Here is an 18,900-nt window from a genome sequence, read left to right as displayed (position 1 = left end):
AACCTGTAAAAATAATTTAGTTTCAACAAAATTTTATGTTCTGAATATATTTTTTTAGTAAATACTACTAAATGTTGCATTATAAAAAAATGGAAGGGAGCAAAGGGTCTGATCTGATAAACTGAACTGAGCTCAACTAAATTGTTTATGAGAGAAATAAATTAGGAATTGAACTGAACTAAAATGACTGAATTGAAATTAAGCCAAAGAGAACAGGTTTAATTAGTAAATCTCAAAAACTTCAAAGAACAATATAGTAGTGATGAACCTGTAAAATCAGTATAATTTCAACAAATATTTTGTGTTGAGAAAATATTTGTAATATATATTAAGTGAAATGAATATGATATCCACCCTTTAATTTCCTTTTTATAATCTTGCAATTATTCATATTTGATTAAAAAATTTACTTCGTATGTAATTTATCATTAAATATTAATTTGTAAGAAAAAGTAGTAGTTTGTAGGGTTTTAATGAATTATTTTTATTAAATATATTAAGAATATCAAATTTATTCAAACTCTTTTAATGATACCATTTTTTAAAGAAGAATTACATACATCTCATATATGAACACAGCTTAAAATATCTCATCTAGAGTACTATAGTTTTAGACGATTCATATAATTTCAAAAAATATATTCTTTACTCCAATCCAAAATAATAATTTTGTATATTTGTATTAGGACACTAAGGGCCTGTTTCCATACGTTTATTTTCAGTTCAGCTCAGTTCAGTTCAGCTCAATTCAGTTTAGTTCAGTTCAGCTCTTAATTTCCTTCTCTTATAAAATATTCATTTCAATTCAGTTTCAGCTTAGTTCAGTTCAGTTCAGCTGAGTTCAGTCTATTAGAACATATCCTAAGGCCCTGTTCTCTTCACCTTAAAAAAATAATATTACGTAAAAATAATTTCAGTTCAGTAAAAATAAGTTCAGTTCAGTAAAAATAATTTTAGTTCAGTAAAAATAAGTTCAGTTCAGTAAAATTGTGTTTTCTTAAAGAAGAATTATAATAGAAAATCAATAAAAATAATTCATTTCAGCTAAAATAATTTATGTTCAGTAAAATTAATTTAAGTTCAGTAAAAATAATTTAAGTTCAACATATATAATTTTGTTTCAGTAAAAATAATTTTAGTTCAACAAAAATAAAGTGAAGAGAACAGGGCCTAAGTATTACTTCCATATGTTATACATAGAATAAATTAAAAGGCAATGAAGGTAGGAAGTTGGATTATATTACCTCCGTTTTTATTTAGTTGACACTTTTTGACTTTAGCACTATTCACACATCTCCCTTTGATCGTGTTTTGTGCTTTATACGTAATGAAAAATATAGTCATGTGGGATCTTATTAGATTCGTCACGTTATATACTTTTAAAATATCAACTTTTCATAATTTTTGTTTATCGATAATTAAAGATATTTATGATTGAATAAGTGAATTGACAAACATGATTAAAGAAAAAAGGAAGTACTTTAATTATATTAGAGAATATGACTCGTACAAGTGGAGTGCTGTTCTGTTGATATTTAATGACATTAACTTTTAGAACAAAGGTCAAATTTTGAATTAGTTATGGTCAATTAAAAAGTGGTATTTCATTGATTTTACGCCTATTTCACCAAATGCCATTGAGTAATTTTAAAATTCACCAAATGCCATCGAGTTTTTAAAAAATTCACCGAGTGCCATTAATGACTAACGGTAATTAACTCCGTTAGTCATTAAGGCTAATTATGCCACGTGGCATATTATTATAAGTTCATTTTATTATAATTTTATTTATCAAAAAAATTAAAAAAAAAATTAAAAAAAAAAAATGAACCCCGACCAATCTTCCCACCGCACCACCGCCCCTACGCCAGCCCAACCCCTTGCCTCCACCCCCACCGGCGACCAACATCGTCGGCGGCCACCCTTCCCCCGACCCTATGCCCCCTACCATCTGCATCCACTCCCCCCCTAAACACCCATCCTCGACACCCTAATAAAACCCCAAAAACGAAATCTCCAAAATAGAAAACCAAATTTGGTTTTCGATTTTAAGGAAGGTGGTTTAGGGGGTGGAGATGGGAGGGAAAGAGGTGGTTTGGGTTCGTCGGAGCAGGAGGGATGGAGTGGAGGGGGTTACGAATTTAGGGAAATCGATATTGGGGTTTAAGGTGTCGAAACGATTTTTGGGGATTTTAATTTAGGTTTCCGGCGTGGTGGTTGAAAGGGTGGAGCTCGGAGGGGATGAACTGATTTGGGTTCTCCGGCGTGGGGAGGGGGGCTTTCGTCGTCGGCGGTGGTGAGGGGAGGGATTTTCGAGGGAGAAGGAGAGTTTGCGAATCGGCTGGGTGCGTTGTCGATGCGGGCTGGCTACGCTGGGTCGCCGGCGGTGCGGTTGTTCAAGGCTGGGTCGCCGGCTCGGTTGTTCAGGGGTGGGTCGCCGCCGCGGTGGGGACTGGTTGGAGGTGGGGATATGGTGGTGGAAGTGAAAGACGGTGGTCGGGCTGAGTCATGGTGGGTGGGTGGTTTTTTTTTTTTTTTTGAAGTTTTTTATTAAGTAATTAATACACTAATTTAATAAGCAACCAATCATAAACCACCACGTGGCATAATAGCCTTAATGACTAACGGAGTTAACTGCCGTTAGTCATTAATGGCACTCGGTAAATTTTTTAAAAACTCGGTGGCATTTGGTGAATTCTGAAAAGTCCGATGGCATTTGGTGAATTTTTAAAGTGCTCAGTGGCATTTGGTGAAATAGCCGTTGATTTTATTACAAATGAACGACACTTAAGTGACTTAACAATTTGTTATCATTGTTGTAACATTGACTATTCATAATTTTATTCGCTAGCCAGATTAGTACGAAAATTAAAGTAATTTATTATTTATAATATGTTTCTAAGTCTGAAAATCAGCTACGAACAAGTTTGAGACATGTTCCTAAGTCTGAAAATCAGCTACGAACAAATTTGAGACAATATAATGGATTCGATTTGGCTATCAATTAAGTATTGAAGTTGAAAAGCCAAATTTATATTCTCTTTATCTCATAATATTTTAGAGTTTGTTTCGGTATACAAGATTACTCTTATGAATAGTGTTATGCTAATTATGCCCTTTAAAATATGTATTTACATATATACCCTCATGAATGTGTATAAGTTTTTGTAATGAATAGTGTTTGGACAATTATACGATCTACACTATTTATTCACTGTCATTAATAATGATTACTTATATAAAAAAAAAAATTATTAAGAATAATAATGCATGGAATTTATACCCCTTAATATATTTGTTTATGTATTTTTCTCATTAAAAAGTTGTCAAGAACTAAACTTGTGATGTTTTTTTTTTTTGGTGTTTAAAGAGCCACCAAGGCGGGGGTGAGAATCGATCCCAGGATCTCCTGGAATCGAGAGGGAAGCTCTAACCACTTGAGCTATCCCTCACTCTCACTAAATTTGTGATGTAAGGTTAAATCGAAAGAGATTTTGGATATGACTAACTATTGCAATTATGGAAATTTAGGTTTAGGAAGGATAGTGTAATACTTATACTTGTAAAAAATTTATACACATAAAAAAAAATAAAAAAATAATAATAATAAAAAAAAACCCGTAAATTTATTAGTGTGTCTTGTGTATGGCCGTTTGTAAAAGAACAAAGTAACCTCTTAAAACATTGGCCGAGACACCGAGTAATCCCTATAACATTGACAAAATAACTCTTGTAAGGCTATAACTGTAACAAAGTAACACTTGAATACTGTAACCTCTATAACACTTATGAAGTAATCCTTTTGATGGCTGGCTACATGGTGTGACAACCATATTCAATGTATAAGATTTGTACATATAATAAGGTTTTGGATATAAAAGTATTTTAATATAAATAATTTTTTAAAAAAAACACAAGTTTTCAAAGCTCACAGCCAAAACGTAATGCATCCAAGTAGCCTTGCCATATATAGATGACCTCAATCACTTCTCTCTAACATCTACGACTTTAAAATCATCTTACAATATAAGGGTTACTTAAAAAAAAAAAATTATCAAAGTTTTTAGTTGACACGTTTATTTTTTGGATAAGTTTTATACTTTGATTTTTTTTTTTTTTTTACTCTACTTGCTTTATCATTTTCTCTCCTCTGAGAGTGAGAGCTAGCTCAAGTGGTTAGAGCTTCCCTCTCGATTCTAGGAGGTCCTGGGATCGATTTTCACCCCCGCCCTTGTGGCTCTCTAAACACCAAAAAAAAAAAAATCATTTTCTCTTCTCTTCTTAATTTGTGCGACAAAATTGAACTTTTCAACTAAATAAAAATGGAGGAAATATAGGATTAATATGAGCTTCTTAATTTACACTTTAGCAGGTGCACGTTTTATTATTACTGTTAGAGCTAATTACACATTTACTATAAAAAAAAAAATAAAAAAAAAAAAAAAAAAAAATTGATTTTGCAAGGAATGGACCAATTATATACGACCTGTAGTCCTGTTAATGGACCAATTATATCACTTTGTAATGGACCAAACTATATCACTTTCGTCTAAAAAGGAGAATGTCTTTTTCTTTCTTTCTATCGTTCTATCTTCTCCAATACTACTATCTCACGTGATTTTTTTCCCTGAAAATTGTTACGTAAATTGCAGATAAACAAAATTCGTTTTTAGGTTTTTATTTTTTTTTTATTTTTATCATCCTACCACTTTCCTCTTAATATTTGTACTACCTCCGTTTCATAAAATCTGCAACAAAGTGGGTTGCACAATTTTCAAAGTAAAATTTTTTAAGCAAAGATTAGCAAAATAAAGGGGCATTTGATTAATTGGATAAAAGAGGAAGTAAACCCACCACAACCACCCAAAACCGAAACCCAGCCCCAGCCAGCAAACTCGCACCACCACCAGACCACCAACACCACCAACGAACAAAGTCCCACCTCACCACCATCAATCTACTCGCACCACCACCCAAAACCCATCTAACCAACTCGCACCACCACTCAAAACCCATCCAATTAAGTCGCACTACCACCAAAAACCCATCCAATCAAGTCGTACCACCACCAAAAACCCACCCAACCACCAACGAACCAAAACCCCAACTCACCACCAAATAACAAAATCCCCCACTTAACACCACCAACAAATCCACCCAACCAAATCATGCGACCAGCCGAACACCTTAATTACCACCTCCAACAAACCGAAACCCCAACAAACAACCACTATTTTAGATCCGAACCAATTAAGGAAACAAATCAAAATATTGAAATTAGGCGATGGCGGCGACGAACAGGCGAGGGTCGATGGTACGGTGCATACGAGAGAAGAGAGAACACAGAGAAGAGATGATGCGGTGGATCTCAGTGGTGATCGTGGTGCGTCAGTGGATCTGAGTGGTGGTGGTGATGGACTGGTGGTGCATTGGTTGTGAGAGAAGAAAGAACAAGGCTGGTGTTGGTGGTGGTTGACAGGGAGGAGAGAGAAAAAATGGTGATGTTGGTGGTGGATATGGTTGTGAGGGAGGAGAGAGAATGTGGGTTAGAGTTTTAATTATGGATAAATTAATTTGGGTTAAAGGGTTAATATGTTGTTTAATGCAATTGTGTAAAAGTTAGTAAGGGTATTCTGGTAATTTTATAAAAAAATTTACTAAAAGAGAAAACTTTTAACTTGTTGCACATAATGTGTAGTTTCCGTTTTAGAAAATTGTTACAGATTTTATGAAACGGAGGTAGTATTATTGTTACCCAAAGAAGATTTCTACTCAATGAACATAAAGTAGCAATTATTTTTGTGGTAAAACTGAAAAAGATAAAGTCGGCTTATTAGACACTCTTCAGTGGTGATACTCAAGTGAGTATTTTTAGGAGAGAGAGAGTATTTTTTGCAATGTATACCAATAAGTTGGTATAGTATCTATACTTAGAAACTCCAAAAGAAAGTTGCTAAGTTTAGATACTCAACTTTGAGTCTCATTTGACAAAAAGTGTGGGTCCCTTGTCAATATTCTAATATTTTTTGTAATTTATTTAAATTTTAACTTTTTTTTTTAATCTTACAATATTTGATATTAAAAAAGAAATGGATTTGGTGGGTCATAAATTGAAAGTGACATTTGTATATTTAAGAAAGTCTTACCAATGGGAAATTAGACTGCACATGAGTTGCTAAACTCAATATGTATTTTAATACTCAAACTTGAGTCTCACCATTGGAGATGGTCTTAGATTTGACTCAACATCAATAGTCAAATTATATTGTAAACTAATATGTAAATGAACACATTTACGTACAATCAACCTTATAAAAAAAAAAAAAAAAAAGGCAAAATTGGTCTCAACAATACGAACTTTTAATAAGGTGCATATATCAGTATGAACTTTGACTAGTAGTCGTAACAGCACCAATTGCTTCATCAGGTGCACGAAATATCATAAATGAAACCTAGGATTGGAAATTTTATCGAATATTAATATTTTATTAAATTTTTGAAAATTTTGATATCATATTTAGTCATCAAGGTCCAAATTGACCCAATACCTTAACCGAGACATTATTATAGCACACAAATAAATGTTTTTTGTAATTTTTTTTTTTGCTAAATTTGATCTCATAATTGACCTCCAAAACCTCATTTGACAATTTTTTCCCGCATAAAAATCAAGGCACGTAATACAAGACAATTTTTTATGATAGTAAAATATTAGATACCATGTCTTCGGCAAAATTTTTGGTATCAAGCTTCATTTATGATATTTTGTGCACCTAATAAGGAAGTTTTTGTTGTTATAGCTATTAGTCAAAGTTCATGCTGCTATTTACACCTTGTTAAAAGTTCATACAATAAACTTTATAATATATGATATAAGGTCAATTTTAAAGAGAAAATAAGTATATGATTTTGCATTGATCTGAATCTATATACACCTTGTTAAAAGTTCATACAATCAACTTTATAATATATGATATAGGATAAGCCCTAGAGCAAAGTAAATTTTTTTAAATTCAGACCAAAATCATATATTTCCTCTCTTTTTTTTATTTATTTTAAATGCAATACACCTTCTTGGCATTTTTATAGGAGTTGGTTAGATTAGGTAAACGAGCTACTTTATCAAGAAAATTTTAACACTAAGATTAAAGAGGGATTAGATACTAATTGTATATATTATTTTGATTAATTTTGTCCGTTTATGTTAACCTTTTTATCAAAGTACATGCGAATAAGGTGTGTTATATCTTTTATATCTATAGTACTATATAAAGAGAAAGGGCTTTTTGGGTGATAAATTTGGCTTTTCCCAAAATGCCCTTCTCAATCTTTAAAATTACCTAAAAAATGCACAACTGCGTTTGTTAAAAAAAAAAAAGAAAAAAAAAGGCATAACTGCTCTTTTACGTGAAACATGGAGTTAATCACTTAACTGTAATGGATGAACAAAATTGACGAAAAAAAAAATCATTAAGCATATCATTGCTAACTGGCTAACTGCTAATATATATGCATGTTTATCCTAATACAAGTAATAAAAAAATATAATGGACTATGTCATTTCTCACTAACTACTAAGCATTTGACGATTTTTTTTTTTCCTCTGAACAAATCTCCAATACTCAAAATCTGTAACACCATAATTGCTCTTTAATTATACTTGCCTCATTAACCTTTCACAAAAAAATTTGATTAACCCCAAAAATTTATTATTTCGTCTAATAATAAACCATTAAAGTCGATTGTCATATTTCAAGAAACTATCTTTTATTTAGAAACCATCTTTTATTTCAAGTATTCATCTATTTCGGATTCACAGATTCTATAGTTTTAGTGTATGTAAAAAATAAATTTATCTGTCATTGATTCACAGATTCTATAGTTTGTTTGATGATAAAAAAAAAAAACAACGTGATTGCATGATATTAGTTTTTGTGATTATAATTAGGATCATGTTTTTTATTTTTATGTAAACCAGTACAAATTTTTTATTTTTTATTGCAAAATATCAAATTCATCTTCTCCTTTCCATTATTTGAACCCCGTTTCAAATGCCTAAATAATCAAATTGTATGATATTCAACCTATCATAAATGATAAAGGAAAATATGGGCGAAAATGGTTCTTCGTGAAATGGTATGTATAAATAATTTTTTATTCTCACTTTATACTACACAAGCTAAGAGGCACACGCTACGCGTATACAGTAAAAAGAAAATTATATTATACACGCGTAGCGTGTACCTCTTAGCTTGTGAGTATAATTTAAGAGTTGATTTTCTAACTTCTCACCAAATTCCTCCAAAACTTCAACTCTACAATTTTGTGCACTCCTTTTTTTTTTTTTTTTTTTTTTTTTTGGCCTGGGCACTAATCTCCCAGTAACTTTCGCTTCTCAAAATTGGAAAAAAATATCTACAACTTTCACTTTTACGAATTTTTCCTTTCTAACTATACATACTGAGTATATTCCGTGCGATAGCACGAATACGCTCTAGTTTAAACGAAAAAAGTATGATTTAGGGTCAAATTTAAAGAGAAAGATAAAAATTAAAAGCTTAATTCTCAAATTCTAACACTCAATTATAAAAACAACTACCTATCCCAAGATTTTCCCAATGCTTTAATATTCCTTGCATTTGTACGAGTATGCTCTAGTTAAAATTTAAAGACTCCGTAGAAAGATCAAATCCACTTAGTAAAAACTGTTATGATAATTGATTGATAACCTAGTAGAGCTAGTCTAGTAGGAGAGTTTGCATTTCTTAACTAGGACGTTATGAGATCACATCCTACTAGAGACACTTTGGGATGGAGATTTCATTAACCTTTTCTTCCACTCTCAAAATGTCTAACACGTTAACCCGGGCCTAGAGGACTAGTGAAAGGTTTCGACTCGATAAACCCCTTCTCCTTAACAAACATCCACACACACACAACCCACACCCCCCCAGATCAACATGCTAATATTCTCAAAGAAAAAGACGGTCCTCATTGTTGAATCTATAGTTGTATATATGGATATTAAGGTACATACAAGTGGGGAGAATAAACATAGAGAAAGTGTCTCCTAAACTTACATTCACATGAAACACAACTTCAAAAAAGTGCATAACAAACCATAAAATAATGAAAACCATATTATTATCAATACTATAAATAATTCAACTTAGAGAATAAATTTGAAAATTATACTCATCAAATCATACTTGTATAATAGAGTGGAAAGATAGAGTGAAAATAAAAAAGAAAAAGAAAAAGAAAATCAAAAAAGAAAGGGTAAGCGTGTCAAAATCCAAAGAGGCTAAGCCCCCACTCCTTTTTTTCCCATCTCCTGATAAAACTTATAGCATCAGTCATTTGATCGCATAGACTAACACGTGGTTATCTCTTACATGTCTTAATTGGGCCCCCTTTTCTCCTCTTCTTCCCTATATATTACCCCTTTCTCTCTCCCCACCTTTCAACAAATAACTAAACACAAATAACACAATTCCTCAACTTCTTTTTCTCCCATTTTTCTCAACATTTTTTCTCTCAAAAAATTGGAGCAAAAATTGCAAGAGTTAAAGGAGCTGAATCATGGCAACTGCTAGTAGTAGCAATTGGGTGTTACCAAAACCAAAAATTGGTTCATCAAAAAAATCAAAATCCCAATTTAATTTGGTAAATTCTTCACTTCAATTACCTTTACTAGACTCTCCAAAGAAAGCTTCATCTTCTAGTACAACAACAACCCAAACGCCCAAGAAAATTACCACTTTTCCTAAGGAAGTTAGGGACCCTTTTTTCACATCACCAAAAGATAACAATAATATATTTTCCAAACCGCATCCAAAACAATGGAATCCCTTCCAAAAGGCGGCCGCGGCGGCCTTGGATATGGTTGAGAAAGCCTTGAACTCTCATGAGAGTGAACAACCTTTGCCTAAAACCTCCGACCCGAGAGTCCAACTAGCTGGAAACTTCGCTCCGGTTCCGGAACAGCCTGTTCAGCAGAACCTTCCGGTAACCGGAGCGATTCCGGAATGTATCCGGGGAGTATATGTACGAAACGGGGCAAACCCGTTGTACGAGCCGGTTTCCGGTCATCATTTCTTTGACGGTGATGGTATGATCCACGCCGTCAAGTTTCATTCAGATGGTTCAGCAAGTTACTCCTGCCGGTTTACTGAGACTAATCGGTTTGTCCAAGAACGTGCTTTGGGTAGACCCATTTTTCCCAAGGCAATTGGTGAACTTCATGGTCATACCGGTATTGGAAGACTTGTATTATTCTATTCTCGTGCATTGTTTGGTCTTTTAGATCAAAATAACGGTATAGGGGTTGCCAATGCCGGAGTTGTTTACTTCAATGACAGACTCCTAGCTATGTCCGAAGACGACCTTCCTTATCAAGTTAAGGTTACTTCTTCAGGAGACTTGGAAACTGTTGGTCGTTACGACTTTAATGGACAGCTGAAGTCTACTATGATTGCGCATCCTAAGGTAGACCCGGTTTCCGGCGAAATGTTTGCTTTGAGCTATGATGTTGTCAAGAAACCGTATTTGAAGTATTTCTGGTTCGCGGCTGATGGTACGAAATCTCCTGACGTTGAGATTGACCTTGGATCCGCCACTATGATGCACGATTTCGCAATCACGGAGAATAACATCGTGATACCTGACTCTCAGGTTGTGTTCAAGCTTCAGGAGATGATTGGAGGCGGTTCTCCTGTTGTTTTTGACAAGGAGAAAACTGCGCGGTTTGGAATTTTACCAAAGTATGCAAAAAACGCTGATGAAATTCAGTGGATTGATGTACCCGATTGCTTCTGCTTTCATCTGTGGAATGCGTGGGAGGAGCCCGAAACCGACGAGGTGGTTGTGATCGGATCCTGCATGACTCCCGCAGACTCCATTTTCAACGAGTCTGACGAGAATCTCTCCAGTGTATTATCAGAAATCAGACTGAACCGGAAAACCGGAATCTCAACACGCCGCGAAGTCCTCCCAAGTTCAGAGAAAATGAACCTGGAGGCCGGTATGGTGAACAGAAATAACCTCGGGCGGAAAACCCAGTTTGCGTACCTCGCCATTGCTGAGCCATGGCCGAAGGTATCTGGGTTCGCCAAGGTTGACTTATTCACCGGAGAAGTCAAGAAATTCATGTACGGAGATGACAAGTACGGCGGCGAGCCTCTGTTTCTTCCTAGGAATGCTGATTCCGAAAGCGAAGACGACGGTTACATTCTCGCATTTGTTCATGACGAGATGAACTGGACATCAGAGTTACAGATTGTCAATGCCACAGATTTAGAGCTGGTTGCGACAGTCAAGCTTCCGTCAAGGGTTCCTTATGGGTTCCACGGTACTTTCATCCATGCTAACGATTTACAAAGGCAAGCTTAATCATCTGATTTGGTAAACAAACCCTATTTTATTTTAGTCCGCGAAGTTATCTACCAGAGGGATGTTTGCAGATAAGTCCCCGGAGATTCTTCATTTTGCAAAGATCGAGCTTGAAATCCTTTTTTATTAAGGAAAATCAGGCCATCTTATTTTTTTTTTTATTTTTTTTTTTTTTTCCTATTTACCTTAAGAAAAAACAGAAGGAAAGGTTTCGAGGGATCAGCTTGTAGCTTTTTGGATATATAGATGAAGCTCAGCTGGTTTCTGTTGATTCTTTCACTCCTGTGCATGAAGTATATACTATAGTATTAGTTACTAATAAAAGTAAAGATTTGCAATGTACATTTTATCCACCTTGTATTACTCTGTTTTTGCGGCTCTGTTCATTTCGGGGTACCTTGTAATTATAGAAAATCTTCTCATATCACGCGTTAATTTCCCAATATTTTTTATATATTCAAAAGTTGCACATAATAATTATCGAAAGTAAATATATCCAATGGAGTATGACATATTGCCTTGATATGAAAAAATAACATCAATCTAAATTCTGGTTATTAAACAGATTTAAAGAATGACTACGTTTAGTGACATATACTTAAACGACCACGTCCAACTTGTTTGAAATTGGACCTGAAAATCTCATCATTTACTTTATATATATGGTAACAAAATTGAGAGCTTACTACTTTTGTTGTTTCAATGTGTACTGATATTTTTATTGGGCATCAACTTAATCATATTATCTACTTTAATTCTTAAAAGAAAAAAAAAAATCCATCTCATAATCACATGAATTATGTCGCAATACTTGCATACGGAGTATAATTTAAAATATCGAATAATAGAATAAAGGGAAATTCTACATGGTGGCCTCCAAGTTTTTATTTTTCTACGTGGAAGACACACTTTTTTCCAACTCTCTTAAGTGACACTATGGTTTTGCAAAATTATTTATAGTGCCCTTTTTTGGGTTTTATGGCTAACCTTTTGATTTTTTTGGTTAACCACAATTAATTTTTTTTTTAAAAAAAAACAAATTCTTCAAAAAAAAAATTAAAAAAAAAAATCACAGCCCCCAACCTACAACCACCCTCCCCACCACCAGCCCTAGCCACCGCCCCACTGCCACCATCAGCCGCGCAACGTCAGTCGCCGTTCCCACCCCAACCCCCTTCCGTCGCAACTAAATCACCCCCAACCCCCTCCCGTGTTTCCACTAAACCACCACCAACCCAGATCCCAAGAAACGGAGTAGTTGAAGGTAAGGGGGATCGGAATTGGGAGGAAGAAGGGTAAGGGCGCCGGGATTGAGACGGAGAAGGAGTTTTGAGGGTGGAGGGATGATTTTTCTGGGTTTTCGTGGGGGATGGAAAGGGGTTGGTGGTCCGATTCGTGGGGTAAGGAGGGGTAGGGGACGCCGCGCTGGGGGAGGGGGAGTCTGGGCGCCAGTAGAGATGGGGGACGGGGCCGCCGGCGCCGGCGCGGTAAAAAGGGATTCTGGGCGCCGGTGGTGTATGGGGGTTGGGGTTGTGGATGGTGGACGTGGTGGTGGGAGGGTGGACGTGGTGGTGGGAAGGTGGTCGTGGGTTTGGGGTGTTTTTTTTAAAAAAAAATTCTTTTTTTTTTATTTTATTATTTTAAAATATAATTTAATTAATTTTTAAACCAAAAAAACCTAAGGTTAACCATTTTAATTATAAAAGTTAGCCATCAACTAAAAAAAAGGACACTATACATAATTTTGCAAAACCATAGTGTCACTTGAGAGAGTTGGAAAAAAGTGTGTCTTCCACGTAGAAAAATAAAAACTTGGAGGCCACCATGTAGAATTTCCCTAGAATAAATTATTGAAGGGAGTGATGATTGGGTTAAACAAGAGATATTGTATTTTGTTTGAGAAAATGGGATGTAATGTCACAAGATAGAACAAATGAACCTATCTAATCAAATAGAAATGCATAGAGTATATATATGTGATTGATTAGTTCACGTACATCATTAAGAATGACTGAGTAGTGCATCCAATAATTTTTTTTATTAGACAGTGACTTTATGATTACTATGTTTTTATTTTCTTACAATATATTTTTGGCTTTTTTTGTTGCTATTAAAGTTAATGGAGCTGCAAATGCAATCATCCCCCACATCACATGGCAAATTTTGTTATGCGACGGCAACCAATAATAAGTGCGCTGAAGGTTGCTAGAATTTTGCAATTTTCGTCTGTAATACGATGCAAAGGTCAATTTTGTTGTAAAAATGTAGGCTTTCACACAAACAATACATGACAAATAATGATCATGTATATATTTTGCTCATAATATAAACAAGGACAATTAGACGAATAAAATCGTCTACTTGTAACCAAGATCGTTGAGTAGCACCAATCATAAGTGCAACTCTTTTGGGCGTGTATGTTTCTATCAATCAAGTTGCATTTCTAGGAAGGTATAGAGAGAGTAGCAAATTCTTCTATCCCTTCCTTCCCACTCGACCATAAATTGTATATTGAATCGACTAAAAAGCCAGATTTAAGGGTCGATTCGATGACTTAATGCTTGATTTGGACTTGACCAAAATAACATGATTTAATTTGGTTACATAATGTCGATGAATTTTCTAAAACAAATGAATTGAATTTATTACGGGCAATTCAAAATGGTCATTGCCAACTCTATTGAACATACATGTATCTATCAATCAAGTTTAATTATTAGGAAGGTAGACTACTAGAGTGAGTGCAAAAACTATGTACTATACCTAGCCTTTCTCCCCACCCTAACATGACAATATCGAATCAACCCAATGACCATTTCCAAACTAGCTGACTCACTGTTTCATGCCTCGATTTGGACTAAATAAAGAAAAATTACAAGATTGATGAATTTTTAGAAACAAATGAATTGAATTTACATAAAAATAGGATCATACTTGACTTGACCTAATTTGGTAGGATCGTCAACAAAATATAATTCAGACTAAAATAGATTATACAATCTACATAATATTTCTTTTTTACTCAATTACCTATCATTCAAAGTTGAACCTCACCTTTCATGTTGTCTAGGGAGGGTTTCTTTATCTAATAGGGTCAAGCACGGCTCAATCCAATTCAGATTAAAATACATTACAACCTATTTCCTTTCCTTCTCAATTGCCTAAGCTAGTGTCCGGAGTTGAACCTCAATCGTCACTTTGTATAGGGAAGGTTTGTATACCTGAAATCAACATAAACCAAACCTAAAAAAGGGTAAACCTATCAAAGTTGCATTGAATTGGTTAACACATAATCAGGTGACCACTCACAAAAACGATTATATTATATTATATTATATTATATTATAAGCAATCCAAGTGTAGTGTATGTAGTTGACTCTTTAAAAACTTTTATAACCTTTCTTTCCAATTTTAGTGCACTTTATTGATACGCACATAAATACAGTCAGATAATATATAGTTGAACTGCATCAAAAAACACTTACATAGTACTCATGCATATTCCTTTGACAAATATTACAGGCTAAAACTTGCTTTAATCATGTCATTTCCTCATGATTACTAAGCACCACCCCCCCCTCTCCCCAATCTCATTCACTTCCCCCTTTAATTTCCTTCCCCTAACCACCGCCAAACAAATAAAGCTATTTTAACTTTGATTTTATGTCAACGCCTCCACTATTTTGGTAGGTAAATGTTATTTAAACTATATCTTGTTGAATTATTATTATAAAGTTAATAAAGCAATTTTATTTACCTTTGTCCATTATACTAGATTAGGACTAGCGATTAGGAGTCATAGGACCACTTTCTTCTTATAGGAATTAAACTTTGTATTAGTTTTTTATTATATTATATCTTTTACTTTTTATTTTATTTTATTTGTGTGTCTTCTAAGAAAAAAATTTTATTTGGTCATTCACATTTAAATCTCTAGCACATAGGTTCATTATTTAGTTTTAAAGAAACTATTTTATATACCTTTCACACTTGGGATGAAATTCATCAACATCTCAATGTATACAAAATATATGATTTGTGTTTTTGGTGTGCGAAATTAATTTTAAAAGAGGCATTGAGTTTTATTAATTAAGTAAAGAAACAAATAATGATGGAGGATGTACCTTACAATAATAGTACCAGTAGATATCTTGTTTATGTTTTAAAGGAGAAAACTTGATATGGAATTCAATTTAATGAATTTTGTTTTCACTTTTGTAACAAGATTTTATATAAAGTGTCCTTACTATTCCAAATTTATAAAAAAGCTGCACTATAGACTTTATACTCTTTTTTTTTTTTTTACTTGTAAAAATTTACACGTGTTTCAATTAGTTTATAGTAGTAATAATTGACTACTTTGTCATAATAATAATAATAATAATAATAATAATAATAATAATAATAATAATAATAATAATAATAATAATTCATTAGTTAGATGATAATTATTGATTTATTGATGTCTATTTAATTTTGATCATTATCCTACTTAATTGAATCCCAAAATTATCCATTATTCATCAAATTAAAAACTTAAATCCATATACACACCCCTAGAAATAGAGCTATACACACTTAATTCCCCAGATAAACAAATTTTGTTTATCTGGGAGTATAATTGTCTTTTCAAGTACCAGTGGAGGGGTATATGCGTCTTTTCATGTATTAGTTGAGGGATATATGTGTAATTTCCTCACTAAACAATAAAAGCAAAAAGCAAAAAGCAAAAAGCAAACAGTAATTAAACAGCTCACCAAAAGTACTGAATAAATGACCATGTTTTTTCAATATATTTACAAAAATGCCATCAGATTAACAAAAATTCGTTTATCGTTAAATACAAATTACTACGTATTTATTTTGAGCAGAAGAAGCATTGGTACATGTGGATATATACCAATCAACACTAGTTGGTGAATATTTTACTAAATCTTGCTAGATGGTTGCTATTTATAGGAGAGGCTCATGCAAATCCAATAAACTATAGAGACGTATGAGTTTGGTAGGATATGAAGGACAGTCAGACATACCCATGAGAGGTTACAAGACTTACAACTTACAATAACCGACCTATGACTATAAGCATGGGTAACATACACTATATCTAGAGGTGTCCACCGTGCGAGTCGTGCGAGCTGGGTTAGGGTTAGGTGGGTCGCGGGTTGGGGTTTCATGACACACGACACGACACACGTTAGGTAGGGTGGGCCGGGTCGTGGGTTGGGTCGGAGAAGTTGGACACACTAGGGTTAGGTTCGTGGGTTAGATGGGTCGTGGGTGGGTCGAGCTGGGTTCGTGGGTTAGACGGGTCGTGGGTGGGTCGAGGTGGGTTCGTGGGTTAGGGTGGGTCAAAGGGTGGGTCGAGGTGGGTTAGGGTGGGTCGAGGTGGGTTCATGGGTTAGGGTGGGTCAAAGGGTGGGTTTGGGTTGAGTTGGGTTAGTGTGTTAGGGTCGGGTGGGTTCGTGTGTTAGGGTCGGGTGGGTGAAACGGCTAAATGGGGTGTGTGATGTTTTAATTTTTACAAAATTAACAATTTGATGGCTTGCTCTTAATTAAGATGCCTACGTATCCTTATATCACAAAATAAGGAATCAAAGCCAACGTAGTTCTTATATTGTACTTATTTTGGAATTTGGGGGAGGAAGGGGGGCTTGGACCTATCTTTAGAAAATTAAAATTTAATTTTTCAATTAAATTCTAATTTTCGAAAAATAAGTTGCCTACGTATCCCGAAAGAATCAAAGCCCACGTAGTTCTTAGCGTACCTGATTAAGACTTTTCTAGCCACCCATGTTTGTTGCATCATCATCCCCGGAAGCTGCATCATCCGTTGACGACTCCAATATCATCACAGGATCATCTTCATCGTCTTCGTCTTGCTTTAAACCTTGAGTTCTTCTTTCAGCTTGATCCCAATCTTTCTTACAAACACAAATTTGAATGCTTTCCGGAGTTAAGCGAGATCTTTTTTCATCTAACACTCTTCTACCTGCACTAAAAGCAGACTCGGAAGCAACTGATGAAGCGGGAACTGCAAGTATATCTTTTGCAATTCTCGCTAATATAGGAAAACTTTTTTGATGTTCTTGCCACCATTTTATAATTTGAAAGCTGTTGTTGGTCTCATGTTGATATGACAAATAATCATTAATAGCAAGTGTTGAAGAAGATGATGATGAGAATGATGTAGATGCTTTGTGTTTTTTTTTCATAACTTTATCAAGAAAACCAAATCTAGAATCGGAAGTACTAGTATTAGTTGGTGTAGCTAAATCAAAACCATAAATAGATGCATAATGATCATAAAGGTCTCCCAAAACAGATTTGCATTTGTTAATATATTCACTAACATCATAATCGATTCCTAAACTTGTATAATAAAATTCTAAAAGATTTTCCAAACCTTCAGCTTTGACACCGGGGTCAAGAATAGCAGCAATTCCATAAATAATTGGAAATTCACTAAAATAAGTATGCCACTTACGTTTCATGCTATCAAGAACGGGACGAAGTTCATCAATCTTCATATGCTCTTCGATGGTGTGAACAACTTTAACACACTCAATTACTACTAAATGAATGTTAGGCTCGTAGATATAAGAGAAAATATGAGTTGCACTATCAAAAGCATTTAAAACATCACGAACAAAAGAAGCATTAGTCCATTGACTTTCGGTTAATAACTCAGTAGGATCAACACGAGTCTCGTTGTAAAGTTGGGTCAAAATATCACGATACTTTATAGCATCATTCAACAAATTGAAAGTAGAATTCCAACGGGTAGGGGTATCAATAGACCATTGTCTTTTCTTAAGACCTCTTTCTTTACACATAGCTATGTACTTTCGTCTAACTGACTGAGTTATCCTAATCCATTTTATAACTGTTCTAATTGGGTTTAGCAATGGTTGCAACTCAGCGAGACCCTCTTGAACAGACAAATTCAAAATATGAGCACAACATCTAACATGCAAGAGACTACCACCCAACAACAAATGCAACTCGGAGTCATTTTTCAAATAGTCAATACACTTTGTGTTTGCAGTTGCATTATCAAGAGACAAAGAAAAAACTTTATTATTCAAGTGAAATTCTTTTAAACAATCCAAAATACGAACTTTGATGTTAAAACCGGTATGCCTTTCTTCCATAGCTTGAAAACATAGTATACGTTTTTGAATAAACCAATCATCATCCACCCAATGAGCAGTAATGCAAAGAAAAGGTTCGCCCATACTAGAAGTCCATGTATCACTTGTAAAACTAACACGACCATCAAAAGTACGAAATAATTCAATCAAACCACTCCTATATTTATAATAAGAAGTTTGTGTATAACGTCTTAGGGTGTTTCGGGGGACACGAGTAAATGCAGGTTGTAATGCAACTTTATTAAAATGCTCAACATTTGCATTTTCACCATAACTAAAAGGGTATTCATTAGCAATAACTAAAGTACTCATTTCATCAATCATTCTATCTTTATTATAATGGAAAGGTGTACTT

General features: G+C 34.3%; 1 protein-coding gene across 1 annotated transcript; it reads left to right on the top strand.

Moving 5' to 3' along the window:
* The first annotated feature begins 9,255 nt into the window (after positions 1 to 9,255).
* Positions 9,256 to 11,813, top strand: LOC145629149 (9-cis-epoxycarotenoid dioxygenase NCED2, chloroplastic-like). Its single transcript, XM_081681684.1, has one exon. The coding sequence runs from the start codon at positions 9,583 to 9,585 to the stop codon at positions 11,389 to 11,391; it is 1,809 nt and encodes a 602-aa protein (XP_081537810.1). The 5' UTR covers positions 9,256 to 9,582; the 3' UTR covers positions 11,392 to 11,813.
* The last annotated feature ends 7,087 nt before the right edge of the window (positions 11,814 to 18,900 follow it).

This window comes from Chenopodium album, chromosome 4 (assembly GCF_948465745.1).
Source record: "Chenopodium album chromosome 4, dcCheAlbu1.1, whole genome shotgun sequence".
Lineage (NCBI taxonomy): Eukaryota > Viridiplantae > Streptophyta > Magnoliopsida > Caryophyllales > Amaranthaceae > Chenopodium > Chenopodium album.
The sequence above is the reverse complement of the archived record's forward strand: the minus strand, read 5'-3'. Positions and strand labels throughout refer to the sequence as shown.